This window comes from Pipistrellus hanaki, assembly GCF_964339955.1.
Source record: "Pipistrellus hanaki genome assembly, chromosome: 2".
In the NCBI taxonomy this organism is placed as follows: Eukaryota; Metazoa; Chordata; class Mammalia; order Chiroptera; family Vespertilionidae; genus Pipistrellus; species Pipistrellus hanaki.
The window spans coordinates 66654580-66671062 of NC_140504.1; the positions used below are offsets into that span (position 1 = coordinate 66654580).

At 41.4% G+C, this 16483-nt stretch overlaps 1 protein-coding gene and 1 long non-coding RNA gene across 18 annotated transcripts in view; one reads left to right on the top strand and one right to left on the bottom strand.

Annotated features, from left to right (window-relative positions):
* The window catches only part of LOC311617600, a 1721005-nt gene that overhangs the window by 606087 nt on the left and 1098435 nt on the right, over nucleotides 1-16483 (top strand). The window lies entirely within an intron of this gene.
* BBX (BBX high mobility group box domain containing) overlaps nucleotides 1-16483 on the bottom strand; it is a 287922-nt gene that overhangs the window by 6716 nt on the left and 264723 nt on the right. For 8 of the 10 annotated variants that reach the window (XM_084874015.1, XM_084874019.1, XM_084874022.1 and 5 more), the window contains 4 exons: nucleotides 14402-14491; nucleotides 12978-13037; nucleotides 4439-4636; nucleotides 2373-2556 (listed from right to left, as the gene is read on the bottom strand). In XM_084874015.1, coding sequence (XP_084730141.1) covers nucleotides 2373-2556; nucleotides 4439-4636; nucleotides 12978-13037; nucleotides 14402-14491 — 532 coding nt within the window. The remainder of the gene's footprint in view (nucleotides 1-2372; nucleotides 2557-4438; nucleotides 4637-12977; nucleotides 13038-14401; nucleotides 14492-16483) is intronic. The other 2 variants (XM_084874024.1, XM_084874016.1) reach the window with 1 other exon arrangement.

The window sequence follows — 16483 nt, forward strand, 5'->3', positions numbered from 1 at the left end:
GGACCTGGGCCCAAATCTTGACTCAGTTTGGCTGCGTGCTCCTGGCAAGTTAATCTGGCATTTGGGCCAACATTATAATGGGACTAGAAAGACCCGCCTGGAAGGGCAGATTTTAGGGTTAAGTTTAATGAATTTTCCTCCTTATAAAATTCCTTGTAAACACACAAAGTTTATGAAACTTCCTGTGTCCGGCATTTTGTGGAACTGCCTTTCTACCCTGGATTTTTAAACCTAATGTTAAGATTTCTTGTGGTAAGAATGCAGGTAGCAGCAGATGATGTATTTCTACCCCTAACGCTGTTGACCACCCTCTAAGTGCCTAAGAAATAATGAACTGATGTGCACACAGGTACGATCACATTATGTCTGTAGGTAGAGGGCAGATGGTAGCTCTGCTTTAACATGTAGGGACTGAAGTTACAACTAAGATTCCTGGGGAGAATCTGTCTTTCTAGACGTTGAGAACACTAACCATTTGTTAAACTGACAGTAAAATTTTAGTAAGCAATATCGTTCTTCTAGTAGGAGGTAAAAAAACAAAATAAAAAAACCCAAAACTCACTCGCCCATTCATCCATTGATGTGACAGGAACTAAGTAAGCTGTGGATATGGAAAATAAAACCAGAGCTTTTTTTCTTTTTTTCTTTCTTTCTTCAAAATACAATGGAAGGAGTCAGAAGTATGGGCAAATAGTTACAAACCGACATGGTGGCGGGTCCATGAGGGGTGCATGGGAAGAGTGCAGGCTGCAGTAGCAGTGAGAGAAGAGGACAAAGAACGAGGCCTGGAAGGAGCAGAGGCAAGAGAGGGCTCGGCCCCCGCGGGCTGCCAGCGGTGCCCCCTGATTCGGGGGCGGCGTGGGTAAGAAGGAATGGTTTGCTGAGGTGCTTGCTGCTGGAAACTGGGAGTTGTGGAAGGCTGGTTGACAGCCATGGTGTGACCGCAGTGCTGTTCAGAAGGGAACACTCAACAGCAGGAAGGACTGTGCGGTAGCCTTTTCTGAGCCCTGAAATATGACCACCCCCTGATTCTTACATTACCTCTTATTTCCACAATTTATGTGGGCACATATTTAGTCCTTTGTGTAAGTGTACGAGTTTGTCCTCTGTACTCGACTGCGAAACTCCACGAGTGGAGAAGTGTCTGTATATTTTTCTCCCTCGGGCCCGCAGAGACCTAAGCGGATTTTAACGACGTCTGTCAGCATTCACGTGCTGCGAGGCACTTGCAGTGCACACATGAAAAGAAATGTGACCTGTGGTAAATAACCAGAGGCTATTTGTGAGGCAGGACTGGAACTGCAACATGACAGATAAAGAGAAAGCGGCAAACAAAGCTTCTGCCTGGGCTCCTAAGCCTGGTGTGATAAGGAGAATGGAGCCTGCCAGGTGGGCATACAAGTCGTTCGTGACTCCAAGATCTTTGTACTGAAGATCGAAAGGTTAGGAAAGTAGTTCGTCTTGTGGGTAATCCACTCTGAATAAAACCATGAGATCCCTGAATTCACAGAAGTCTTTTCTGCCATCCCAAAAGACCCATGAAGTAGTGGAACACTCCAATTTGCACTTAGAAGTTGATACGCTTTCTGCGGGCTTTCCTGAGTTCCACCAGCTTCCACATCTAGGATCCTGGCTGATGCTTACAACCAGGTGACTCTTTGGGGACAGTGCTGTGTTCAAAGCAGGATGAGAAAACTGAGGCCCCGAGAATGAGATGACTTCGTAGCAAACACAGAGTGGGAGAAGAATCCAGGCCTTCTGTCTGTGTGAGTCAGGTGACTTTTTCCTGAACCAACTCTGTTTTCTTCTGCTGGTACCACCACAGCCACTGGCCCTCCTCAGTGAGGGTGTCCGCGGCCCTTTGGCACTGGGACGTTAGACTTACTCCACATAACATGTCTATGGAATGGGTACCAGCGACGCCCGTTTTATAGGAGACACGACAAGGCAGAGAGGCGAATGGCCTTGCTTGAGACCTGGCAATTTGCAGGTGACAGAGCTCGGACTCAAACCCAGGCCTGAGGCCTGACTCCAAACCTCATGCTTAATGATTGGAGAGTGCTGCTTCTTTGCTCTTTCAGGCTTTTTGGATAAATAAAAGTTTAGCCACAGAATAATGCATTTAAAATAAAATACTTGGCTGGCTATATTCTCTCTGATAATGAGCACACACACTTTTGAAACCTCACATAAACAGAAGTGCTCTTGAACCAAGTCTCATTAACCCCAATACATTGTGAAAACCTCACAGACGACGTCAGAAAGGCTGATTTTGTCCCCTATGCTGCTTCCTCCACCTACGCTCTGTGCAGGCGTGACAGTGAACAGGTTGGTCCCCAGGACCCTGGCGGAGTAAGGCTCCCACCGCTCACCTGTGCACGTTTTCCATGGCGGCCACTTCAGCCAGCGCAGCCAGACTGAAGAACGCAGACACGGCGGGCATCTCGGGAGTGCTGCTCCGTGTCTCCAGGGCCTCGCTGCTGTGTGCGCACGCGTCGTGGCAGCCTGTCTCAGGGACTTTAGGGAAACCCCTCTGCAGTTCCTTTGGTTTGTCATCTGCAACGCAAGAGAAACCCATCAGGAGAGGGCCCCTCTGTTTTCTGCAAAGAAAACTCTGTGCCAGGCAGTGTGAAATGAGGTAACGTTCTTCTCTGCTCACTTTTGTTACCCACTGAATAGTGAGGCTTTTATAGGATCTCTTTCATGGTCACAAAACTCTTTAATTAAGCTCAACCGCAGCAATGGACAACTATGTCCTGATGCCGAGCAGAAAAGCTATGCATTACTCAAGGTCAAATAGGTCAGTGTTGGAGATAGAAAAATGGGCTTATCAATATACAGCGCAAGGAACTTCGGCGGAGGGGCTGGTGGACGCAGTGAAGGGCCCTTAAAACCCCGACTGACCAAACGTTTCTGATGAAGCAGCAGCTGCCCTACCTGCCAGGGCAACCCGGATACTCAGTGTGCTATGACAACAACACTCAGGGTGGCAACACTAACCCCAATAAGAACCCAGGCTGTCACTTTTGTTCTGAAGACCTACTGGAAGGAAGATAAAGGGCCAACGTGCCTGTTGGGAGTGAGTATCCTTTCCTTCCTGTGTAGCCAAGACAGAGGGCAGGTGTTATCATGGCTTTAAAAACATTTCAACTACAGAAAATAATTGGAAAAGGCAGTAAATGCCATACAGTAAGTGAATATGAAAGTGCTATGTGCTTTCCTATGTGAAAGAAAGTATTTCCTAAAATCTTCCCCTCTTCCTACAGGTGAAAATGAGGCTGCAACCATTTAGAAAATGAAAATCACAGAGCAGAACCCACAGTGGAAAGTAAATGAGGGAGGGGCCTGCTGGGCTACATATGAGGAAAACTGGGTGCTAGTCTTCATCATACTTCTGCTTCGTAGTTCAAAGCACTCAAAACAAAAGTGTGCCCCTTGGAGCTTCACCTCTTATGTGACAGGGAAAACTTAGGGATCTTTAATATGCTTTCTTGCTCTACCAATCTACAAATGCAAAGCAAGAGAAATGCATACAATTCACTAACAGTCCTCTAATTCTATCTCAGCAAACGGTGAATCTCTATTAACAAGTAGATTATTTTAAATCAGATATTTATAAATCTTATTCTCAAAAAACACTCATTTAAACATTTTCCCCCTTATTTATTGAATTCATTATGGGCCTTGGGCCTTTTCCTGGCTACTGGACTAGGGTGGCGGGGAGGGGCCCTTCCATTGGGACTGACAGAAAGAGATGAGAGAGGTGCTAAAAGGCATGGCAACAGCTCAGAGCACTAATGCTGAGGTGGCACAGCACCCCAAGATCTGAGGGAGGGCGCTCAGTGTCCAGCTCTGACCCATCAGGTAATTCTTCTGCCGTGGAGACCACCAGCAACAACAAACAGAGCCCCGACCACAAGCGAAAATGGAGAAATTCACTGTAAGTTAAGAGTTGGTTAAAGATTAGCCCAGAGAACTAGAGTAATCCAGAAGCATGCTCCAGCTCTCTGGGTGGGCTTAGTCAGCAAGTGCTGGATGCTTCCCAAAGTGCCTTCTCTCACTGGCTTGAGCAGTGAGCCATGAGAAACAATGATTCATCCAGGATTTTTAAAAGCCTGGGATCTTTGGGAATTTACCTGGCCAATACTATTTCTGTGCATGCTGAGAAAGGGATGGAGAAGCTGACAGCCCTAAAAATTACTTTTCCTTTCTAGTAAATCAAAAATAGGCTCTTGGAAAAAGAGCTATGACTTTAAAGCATGGACTAAAACATGCACATTTGGGAGTCTGTAGAAAACTAGTTATCAAGGAGACCTGGAAAGAGAAAATGTCACTGTGACCAAACCCGCAGTTGGCGTATAGTCACTTGCTGGCCCAAGTGGCCATGAGGGTCAGCTGTTTGACTTGGTTATCTCTGGCTGAAGCTCCCTCTTCTTACCCAAAGTGCCTCCTGCTGGTGACACCCGGCCATCTGCTGTCCTGACCAGGTGTGTGATCTTGGTTTTCCTTGCTTTTCTCTTTTGGCTGCCCACCAGGGGTTCTTGCGTTGCTGTTGGCTCTGGAGTGTTGGGAATGGATGGGGCATGTTTAACCTTATGAGCAGGCTCTGTGGTGTTTTTGTCTTCTGTAAATATGGCTGAAATAGGACAAACCATATACAGTTACACACAAAAACACTAGGCACCAACATTGCTCTTAAAGGAAACATTCTCAATGTCTGACCCTTCTGAATGGGGAACTTACATTTAGAGTTTTCAAAGTATTGATGGGGGGAAAAAGTAAAAAAAAAAAAAAAAAAATTCCCATAATCTTAAACACATATATCTATTTGCTTTGGTAGATTAAGTACAGAAGATTAAGATGCACCCTCCTCCTCCCTCAATAGAATATTGAACACCAAGAAGCCATTGTGTCCCAACTGAACACAATTTCTGCAGGTGTCACGATCCCTATCTGAGATCCTTCTGGCCAGCTGGTCTGAAGAGGATGGTAAATTTCTCTTCTTCTGAGGATACTGAGCTAAATATGTGCTTCTTAAAGTTATACTTATCCCTGGCATATTCGCTTTCAATCACCATGTTGGACTAATCAGAAAAAGAACTGTGAGGCCTGACCTTTTGTTGATGTCTTGGCCAGGACCCCACAAACACTGCTGAAGCCAGCACGGACTGAGACTCTCTCCTATTGGCTAGACTGTGCTTAGTGAGACAATTTCATGAAGTACCATATCTCAGCAGGGCTCCTTGGAAAGTTTAGTTCTAGGTCCCTAATTCTGACTGGATTATCAGTAAATTGTTTAATAGCACACACTTGTGTCCCAAATAGCACAGTCAAGAGCAAGGAATACATTTGCCACCAAACACTTGTTCCTGATTCAAACAGTTTGGGAATGCTGTGTCCTTTCTTATATATTGTTTCCTTAGGAGCTCATTCATCTCCCTCTCCCCTTTATTGCAAAATAAGACAAATATGCAGACAGGAGTACAGTGAGCATTTAGGAGTACATACATGTAGTCACGTTTCATGACTGGGGCTTTTTTTATTCCAGTGGTTGAAGGTCTCTTGGGCAGGGAAGAGATACATCTTTTCCTTTTTTAATGATCCAACCTCTTAAGACAGGCATAGAAATGGTTTTTGACAAAGAAGAGGGGAAGGTGGCTCAGGAAATCAAGGTTTGACATGAGAAATATGCAAACTAAACCTGGAGTATAACTGAAGGTGCTTATCAGAGGAGGGTGTGAAGGTAGACATTGGAAATAAGACAATATATGTAATGCAGGTAGAAGAAAATAGCTGAAATAAGAAAAGAACAGAGTGAAAGTAAGGATATAAAATAATTCACTGTTCATATGAATACTTGCATAAGCTTCATTCAACAATTTCAATCTAGCTTTCTAATGGATTTAGACACATCCTTGAGAAAGGAGGGTTATGAATTCGTAAGATCTTTGACCTCAAAATGTTGATTCCAAGTTTCCCATTCCAAAACTCAGAAACAATTTAAATTACATCAAAAGAAAGCATGTAAAGCATAAATCATAATTTAGGCTTGACCTCACCTTAGTATTACATAATAGATGGCTGTTTGGGGACAGGCTTAAGATAATCATTATTTTAAAAAATAAACTCCACTATTTGGCAATGTTCCCAAATACCTTTTCAAGCAAATAATATAAAAATAGAAGAAGAAAAAAAGACTCCTTTTAAGTTGTAGATCTATCTCCAGGTCAAACAGTCTTAGCATATTTATACTTTGATATTTAGCATAACACAGGCCAATCATGGTATATATTTAATTTTTGTTTTCAGTTTGAACTTTGATAAAAGCTAAATAAAAGCAAATAAAAGATAATTTGGTTAGAAACACTCCAGTGATGTTTAATGATTCTGCATTAGCCCTGAAATTCAAAGCCTCCTCTAGGTTAAAGAAACCCAAATCTAAGTTCACAGTGAGGATTAAATAACTTCAACTGGATATTCATAAGCAACAAAATTTATGGTTTTGTATTCAGACCCATCAGTTGTCCCTCTGATTACAGGGTGGACCTTACCTCTCCAGTACAATCACTACATTATAATGCACCTTCCAGAAAAAGCATTTACCTCTTCTCTTCTCTTCCTATTCCCATAAAAATTCAAAACTTGTGCAAATAAGATAATAGAAAGTTCCAAAGAGGAAGGGTATATGATATTAAAAGATTGCTCATTGGAAGGAAGGGAAGGAGGGGGAGAGAGAGAGAGAGAGAGAGAGAACACCAAGGAAGTCAAAGAGAAGGCATGGGTACCTAAAAAAGGGCCAAGGGCCGAATGTGTTGGGAAAGATGATCGGGTTTCTACAGAAAGATGGTGGGGTGATAGAGGTAACTCAGTATAGAGAAAGCTGGATTCTACTAATGACTCTCAAATTCACTAACTGTAAAGATGGAGACTGGACTCAGTGAGCTCTAAGGGAGCTCCCTCCCATCCCCCAAATTCTTTTTATTTTGCTACATAGCCTAGAATCAGGGTCCTGATCAGAGAAAAACACATGTGCAGCTTGCTCCAGAGGCTCAGGGCTAGGAAAGAGCCTCCCCTTGATAAAGTGTATGACTGTCTAACCACTATGCTGTACACCTGAAACTAATAAAAAAAAAAAAATGAATGCAAACTGTAATTGGAAAAAAATAATAATAAAGAGTAATCCCTTGACTAGGATTGTTAGATTTTCTTGGTAGTGAGCCTTCAAAAGGTTTCATTTCCATTCAAAGTTTATTCCTTTTGCTGTGTCCCAGATGAACTGGTAAAAACATAATAAAAAGCCAAAGGATGGCTGCAAAGGGACTGCAAATGGGAGGTGCAGTTCAGGCCTAAAAGTGCATCGGCACTAGGGGAAGCTCAGAAACCAGCATACAAGAAGCCAGGGGTCAAAGGCCAGCTGGCTAACAGAGACCAACAATCCTCAAGTCCCAGAGATTGTGTACTGGGAGACGGTAAAGGAGTGCACCAGGTTGCAGACTAAGGCAAAACAGAGAATGTATTGCAAGTTTTCATAAATCCCTGAAAAAGAGGCAATCCCACCTCTCCAGGTGTCTTCTCTAAACCCCGTCAAATCCGGATGTAACTGTGGGCCCTGCAGACAGGTGTGTAACCTTTCCCGGTTGGCTCAGTCAATAGAGTGTTGGCCTGAAGACCAAAGGGTCCTGGGTTCGATTCTGGTTGAGAGCACATACCTTGGTTTCAGGCTCCTCCTCGGTTGGAAGCAACCAATCAATGTGTTTCTCTCACTTCAATATGTCTCTCTGTTTTTCCCTCTCTCTTACATTCTCTCCTAAAAATCAATGGAAAAATATCCTCAGGTGAGGATTAACAACAACAACAAAATAAAACAAAAAAATAAAAAAAAAATAAAAAAAGGGTGTGTAATGTGATGCTGCTAGAGTTTGGAAGAGGAGTTAAGAGTCCTACCCCATGCATTGACCCAGGAGGTAACCAACCCAGAACATCTTGTGTGGTGGCCTAGACAGATGACAGCCAGTCTTCAGGTCAGCACTCAGGGAAAACTCTCCCAGGGCAGAAGAATTGGGAAAGCAGGTAAGACTAAGTCAAAGAAGTAGCTGTCTGGGACAGGACAGTAGACCTGAGTCCAGCAGCATTAGCACACATAGGCTAGGTGGTAAGGGACAGGAAATAGAAAAAGCTCAGGGAGGAAAAAAGCCTACAGTTGAGTATCAAAACAGCATGCCAGCTCCCTTTTCTTTCTCCCTGACAAACTAGCGGAAATGTGAGAAAAGAAAGGCTTGTTGTCTAAAACCAAATTAAGTCATTCCTCTTTCGGCTTGGAATTGGCACACAAACCTACCCAAGCACTGCAAAACACGTCCACAGGGCTAATTTTTCACTCCAGGATCATCCTAACACACTTGGCACGGACCATCTGAGAGTGATAATGTGAGCTCACTCCTGGAGCAGCATTAGGAATTGGCAGTAACAGACTCTTGTATTCTGCACTCTATTCCCAAAATGTGGAGATCTTTTTTTTGCACTGTACCCCAGGAGACCACTGAAGTGCTCTAGAGACATGAATTCACATTCCAACTAAGGGGAATCCAACTTGCACTGAAATTATTATAGCCAAATCTGGAATCTCATTGCCTTTGGTTGGTCTCCTGTGAACCGAAAACGCAGTGGGACACTGAGTGAACACAGGAAAAATAACCAAATGAATGAACTTAATCTAAGGTCCTGGGAGACCTTGCTGAAGTGCAGTAGCAATTATTTTGAACTGAGGAGATCAAGTTAGCCTGAGTGCTATGGCTCCTGTTTGAAAATCTAACTATAAAACAAAATTTTATCTCCCACAATTAGGTGTATTGCAAAAGAAACTAATCTTACAGAGATTCCTAGTCTGAGATTTTTGGTTTTCTTTTCTTATAAGGTACCATTTGTAAGTTTAACATCTGAGCCAAATGAGGACCATCTATAGCACATGTGTCAAACACAAGGCCCGCGGGCCAAATCCAGCCCGCCAGGCCTTGCAATGTGGCCCGCACCGTGCTGTCATCACTGCACTCCGCTGTCAGTTTATGACATTGTCAGTTTATTACTGTTCAGTAAACCATTTGGCCCGCGATTTAGGCTGGATTTTAGATTTTGGCCCCTTCTCTGATTGAGTTCGACACCCCTAATCTATAGATATGCCTGGAAAACAGCCAATGTGGGAAGATTATTGGTTTCTTCCTTCCCTTCCTGCTTCTGTTGGTCAGGCTTCATGCATTTGGAACTAATAAGCCCTTCTTACTTAACCGAGGCTGATGTGAAGATTAGTTTTTGGAAAAAAAAAAAAGTAAAAGTCCTCTGGAAACTATAATGAATATTAAGCATTACTTGCTTCCGAATAAGCATGACACCATAACTTGGTGGAAAGATAAAGTGACAGAGACAGGCTGTCTTGGTTTATCTGAAAAATTTGCCTTTAATTCTAGGCTATAAGCAAACTTTTTTTTTTTTTTATGATCTACAAAAGCTTTAAAAAATGGTTTAGTGATTTTGAATTTTAAAAGCATGGGTGTAAATGTTTAAACCAGATTATAAGCTTAGCACTTGAACCTCAGATATGACTAATCACCTAAAGATTTCTGATTTAAAAAAAAGGTTTTATTAATTTCAGAAAGGAAGGGAGAGGGAGATATATAAACATCAGTGATGACAGACAATTATTGATCAGCTGCCTCCTGCACACCCCCTACTGGGGATTGAGCTGGCAACTTGGGCATGTCCTCTGACAGGCAATTGAACAGTAACCTAATGGTTCATAGATCAATAATCAACCACCGAGCTACAATTGCCAGGTGATTTCTGATATTTTGGGGGGGAAAATACAAATTGTAAAATAATTATACTTGAGATAATATAAAGAAAACATAATGAACTTTAAGTACTCCACTTTAACAGCAATTAGAAACAGTTAACAGTTGTAGCTTTAGTTGAGTCAACATATCTATGATAGATATCAATTACAAACAACTCCTGTCTAACCTTTGCCTAGGGTGGTTTACACATCCTACAATTATTCTGATTATGGTTTCATTTTCTTATATTTTTACACTCTCAAAAGTAAAGTTTTAATAAGCAGTGATAGCCACAAGTGAGAGAGAGAATGAAAAGCTGAGATAATTCACAAAGTACATTGTTTACCATCCAAACAAGTAAATGTAGGAGATGGTATGAAAATAAGTAACCAGAAAAGAAAAGGTCACTTTAAATTACTGGTAATTTCCAAAGCTCAAACCTATTCCTTTTTCTCTGGTCATGTAAAATGAATTTGCACTCTACACTACAGGGCATACAATTTTTAGTGCATGTTCTCTAAAGTTTTGTTCCACATGCATTCATAATAAGTATAATTAAATATCACCGATAGTAACTCTATTTCCAACTAAACCCATGGGACTGCCTACAAGACTCAAAATTGATTTACTTTTCTGTTCCTGAAATGGCAGAAAATTAGGGCTTCCAAATTAACCTATTTTCAGGATATCACATAATAAAATCATTAAGTGTTAGAGGGGAAATAGAATTTATGTATTACCACACCTCACCATTTACCCAGCCCTAATACATGAGTCACATTCACACTTAGCACCTACACAGACAGTGAGACCCAGTGAGGCTAAACAATCTGTTCTACTGAAACAAGCTCTCTGGTGGTGAATCTGAGACCAGCACCCAGGTCTCCGAATTCCTACCTAATTCATGCTTTCTACCTAATTCATGTTATGATAACCCACTATATAGGAGGTAGGGTTTTCATTGTAAAAACACAAAATATTTAGAGCAGTATCACTAAAAAAATGTATTGCCATTTTTCTTAAATACTTCTTTTAGATTCCTTATCAGTGCCTTACATTTATTTATCAAATCTGTGTAGAATCTATTTTTAATACAGAAGAGCTAAAATATATCAACTTTGGGATGTCGGAATTTAATACTGAGAGCAGCACAACAATTCATATTTTGTTTTTCCAGCTTAAGTTGCAGAAATGAAACTCCACAGAGGTTGTGATGTGAAGTGACAGGTCAGAAAACATACATGCTGCTTGCATTTTCTGTAAAAGTAAATGGTGTAAAAGCAGTCATGTGGCTCATGTAACTGGTACCAATCAAACAAAAAAATTCCATGCTTACAATAAACTCATATTTATAAATACCTTTAAAACATATTTTTGATAAATGATTTAGGCTAAATGAGCATTTTAATTTTTTTCTTATTTTTAGAAAAGAAATGAGAGTATATTTGGGATTCCAGAGACATGGGCTACTCATCACTAAGTTCCCTTTTCCAGCCATAAATAAATCAAATAGGTTGAACGGGATGACCTCTAAAATTCCTTCTAGTTTTCAAATGAATCGACTAATTAAGCACTATGAAAACAATCAGCTCTTTAAAATTATTTACAGTGGAAAAAGGGAACCAACGGGAAGAAAGGGAGGGTGGCTCCTTAACCATCACAGAAATGAGCATTCACCTGAGGGTTCAATATTTAATAGAGATTAGATAATATCACAAATAAATATAATTGTGAGAAATTCTGAAATAAAATCTACACCTAGACCTGTAACATTATATGGTCTTATATGGGCCCCTTTTTTGGACTATACATAGGCCTAAAGACAATCCATCCTATATAATAAAGAGGTAATATGCAAATTGACTGTCACTCTCACACACAAGACGACCGCCCCATGTGGTCAAAAATGGCCACCACAAGATGGCCGGGAGGTGAGGGCAGTTGGGAGGGGCTAGGTCTGAAAGGGAGGGCAGGTGGGGGTGACCAGGCCTGCAGGGGAGGACAGTTTGGGAAGGACCTAGGCCTGCAAGGGAGGGCAGTTAGGTGTGACCGGGCTGGCAGAGGAGGACAGTTGGGGGTGACCAGGCCTATAGGGGAGGGCAGTTAAGAGGGACCAGGTTGGCAGGACAGGACAGTTGAGGCAATTGGGCCAGCAGGGGAGCAGTTAGGCATTGATCAGGCTGGCAGGGAAGTGGTTAGGGGGTGATCAGGCAGGCAGGCGAGCAGTTGGGAGTCAGCCGTCCTGGATTGTTTAGAGGGATGTAAGACTGCCTTTGAGGGGTCCCAAATTGGAGAGGGTGCAAGCTGGCCTGAGGTACACACACACACACACACACACACACACACACACACACCTGTGCATGAATTTCATGCACCAGGCCTCTAGTCTATTTATATAAAAGCCTAAGTGACCTTTACATCTGGAATGACCAGTTGCTATGATGTGCACTGACCACTAGGGGACAGGCACTCAATGCAGGAACTGTCCCCTGGTAGTCAATGCACTCCCACAGCCAACCTCCCCTCCCCCGGTAAACTTCCTGCTATCCCTCCCCCCGTCCAGCAGGCCCCATCCAGCAGGCCCTGTCCAGCACCTGGCAAGCCCCCTGGCCCTGGCTGGCCCTGCCCCGATTGGGACTGGGCAAGATGGCCCTGAGAGCCGGCCAGGCCTAGGACCCCACCTGTACATGAATTTCATGCACTGGGCCTCTAGTTTAAACATATTTACAGGTACTGGGAGGTTGACTAGAAATCATTTCTGCAGGCCTGTCCATGCCCAGCCACCAGAACAGTTCCATGCTAGCAAGGCCTGTTCTTATTCCCATGAACATCTGCCTGCAACATGACTGCAAAGCTAAGTATTTTTATTTATGAAAAATCTCATTAATGAGGCTCAAAGGTTATAAATCTCCTTTTGGCAAATTAAACTCCATATGACAGATTGCCTGACCCTGAGCAGGGTCAAAAAATACAGGTTTGATTTGAAAATTTAAAATAACCCAATTATGAATACTCAAGTCTAATGCTGTTGGTGGAGCCCATATAAATTATACTTTTAAAATCTATTAAAATTGTGCCTTTACCAGCACAGATGACCTGAAATGATATAATGAACATTGCTTTTTTTTTTTTTTTTTTTTTTTTTTTTACCTTCTGTAGGGTGAATGGCATCCAAGAAGAATTGCTTGTTTGACCATTTATCCCCACTTCCTAAAAACAAAGACAGAAAAGGAAAGTGAAACTCTGCTCGCAGTATAGATATATATACACTATAAAAATAAGATAATATACAAAACAATTTAAATAAAAAGCATTATCACACAAATAAAGCAGAATTTAATTTCAACTATTTAATTCTCAACTAAAATAATCAGGCTATACAGAGATGGATTGAATAAAAATAAACAAATTTACCTTTTATGAAATACATTGTTGATAAATTCTATGACTTATTCAAGAAAATCTGAAGACCAGTTAAGAGGGAATGATACAAGCTCACATTTTACCTAAAGAGTGATGTTTCTCCACTAGAAGCAGAGAGAAAAACAAAACAAAAACACCAACACATACCAAACAAAACTACGTGGCTGGAGGTGAAAATAAAGCCCAAATTAAGTAAAAGGCTGCATACAGGAACACACAGGCACGTGTCTGCACATGGAAGACAGCTGCATCTGAAGCCTCCCCAGCAACAGGAAAGGCTTCACATCTGGCCATGCAAGGAGATGCAAATGGGCACCGGATGAGCAGGCCCATGGTAGACACGACACTAGCATGCGGGGAAGATGCTAAAGGAGCCTGGCTCCCAGGACATGTGGCTGCATTGAACGAAATGGAGAAATTTATCTTTCCCATGAAAGAGGAGTGGGAGTCCTGAATTGTGAGAAGAAAAAAACAATAATCTTCAGATGAGCCCTAATGAGGCTCAAAGGCCCGTCAAGATTGCAACACTGACACCGAGGTTCAGAGTAAAGAAGGGTAGAGTGCAATCCATCTCTAGTGCCCTCTGGAAATAAAAGTTATGGAACTGAAGGAGGTAGAAAGAAAATGATGAAGTACACAGTTGGAGGGGAAGCGGGAAGAAGAGGTTATGTCTTAGGAGTGAAATCCTCCTCAACAAGAATCCACAAGTGTCAGAGAAAATAGAGAAATCATGGGACTTTCACATGATTATGAAACTGGTGCGGTTTCAGGAGGAAAATGTGGTCCTGGGATGAAGGCTGCTGAACACGAGAAAAATAGAGAATAGTCAAAGAAAATAAGTGGATAAGAGCTCAAGAAAACTAAATTACAAAATGCATCAAATATAGATGAGAAAAAGCAATTTTAGCTTTCATATGGAACTCTGAAAATAGAGACAAATATGGATTTGAGTAGAAATCCAAGAGAAGGCGCTCTCTTTGCAATTAGCTGCGGGATCTAGAGATAATGAATATGCCTGCATCAGGAGCTGATGACAGCGAAGCAAGCCAAGGGGAGACCAAGGCGAAGCCAGTGCGCGAAGCATTGCTCAAAGATGAATTTGCAATGGAGGTGGCCAAGACACCTTAATGGAGGATGGAAGGCACCAATACCTTTTTCTGGAACATTAGGCTTCTCCTTTTTGTGCTTATATTTGCTGACAATTTTGTGGAATAAGTTCTTTTTCTGAGACTGGAAAGAACCTATAGACAATATTAATATAAATATATTTTAAATTCACAAGGTTCCATAAAACAATACCGTGTGTTTCTAAATAATTACATCCTCCTCCCACATGTGAAATAAGCAAATTGAGTCTAAGAAATGTCACCTTGAGTTGTTACTCACTTAACTAGTGCTCAGCCTCCTAAAATAGGAGGCTGAGCACTATAAAACCCAGTGAGGTTTTCCTTCAAATGTATTGGGCAGAAGCCTCCATTAGGGCTAAGACTCTCTCAGCGCAGAAATTGAGAGATTTAGTGACTAGAGACAGGCCACAACTAAAAACAGCAGAGTAGCTGCCATCAGTAACAAAGGAAAGATTTTACTTTCAATTCCCAAATATCACTCAGAAAAGGACTACATGGGCATTCATCTCTCCTAAGAAACTGTTTTTCACAAGCACAACACTTTCAGGACAAAGGTTGGCCTGATAGCATTACATAACTTTCTAGCCTCTTCTGAGGATATTCTAGGAAGAAAGTTATTTGAAAACAGAAAAATATTTGCCAAAAATATTTTTTTCTGGTGCAGAGAGAAGACTCAGATTGTCTCTTAGTTTCCTCATAGAAAAAATAGAAGGCCATTTTTTAATCACCATTCAGAAATATCAACAAGAACACTGACCTGCCCAAAGTAGGTTATTTCTTCTTCTTCTTTTTTTTTTTTTTTTAATATTCCTTTATTAACTCCTTGTCTTCTATTTTTTAAATAATATATTTTATTGATTTTTTACAGAGAAAAAGGGAGAGAGATAGAGAGCTAGAAACATCAATGAGAGAGAAACATCGACCAGCTGCCTCTTGCACACCCCCTACTGGGGATGTGCCCGCAACCAACGTACATGCCCCTGACCGGAATCGAACCCGGGACCCTTGAATCCGCAAGCCTACGCTCTATCCACTGAGGCAAGCCGGTTTTGGCTCAAAGTAGGTTATTTCTATACTCCTATCTTCCTATTGTGAAATTGACTTCATCATTTAAATATGTCTGCTTCCTCATCTTCAAATGGGAATAATAATAGTGTGTAATTTACAGGGTTGATATGAAGATTAAAAAAGTTTGGAAGCTCTATAAACTGCCCCTGCGGTACCTACCCACCTAATGGCATCTGCAACCACATGCTCTGCCTTACAGAGGCAAACTAGGCTCCTGCCTTAAATGTACAATTCAGTGGTTTTTTATATTCAGAGCTATGTGCAATCATCATCATTTTGGAATATTTTTACCACCTCAAAAATAAATCTCGTATCCTTTAGTTATCATCTCTCCCTATAACTTCATTCCCCCTATCCCTAAGCAATCACTAATGTACTTTCTCTCTGTATATATGAACATTCATAAACAAGCTTGTGTGTAAATGTTTGTGTTCCTTTCTTTTGGACATAAACCTAGGAGTGGAGCTGCTAGGTTATAGTGTAACTGTCTGTTTAACCTTCTGAGGAACTGTCAGACTATCTCACAGTCTCATTAACACTTATTACACTCCAATAACACTTGTCTTTTCCATTATTAAATCCATTTCGAGGATGTGGAGTGGTATCTCACTTGTTGTGGTTTTGATTCGAATTTTCATGACAACTAATGACATCAAGCACTTTTTCATACACTTATTGGCCATGTGTATACCTTCTGTAGGAAAACAGCTAATCAAACAGCTTGCCCATTTCTAAATTAACTGTCTTCTTGAGTTGTGTGCATTTTTCATATGCTCTGTGGAATGTTTTCTCACTTTCTTACTAGTGTCCTTTGAGGTACAAATTCTAAATGTTGATACAACCAAATTACCTATTTTGTCTTTTGCTGCTTGAGTTTTTGGTATCATAGCAAAGGATCCATTGCCAAATCTGAGGTCACTAACACTGACCCCTGTTTCCTTTGAAAGGTTTATAGATTTAGCTCATATTTTAGGTCTTAGATCCATTTTGAATTAATTTTTATATACTGTGTGAAGTGAATAAGGACCCAATTTCATT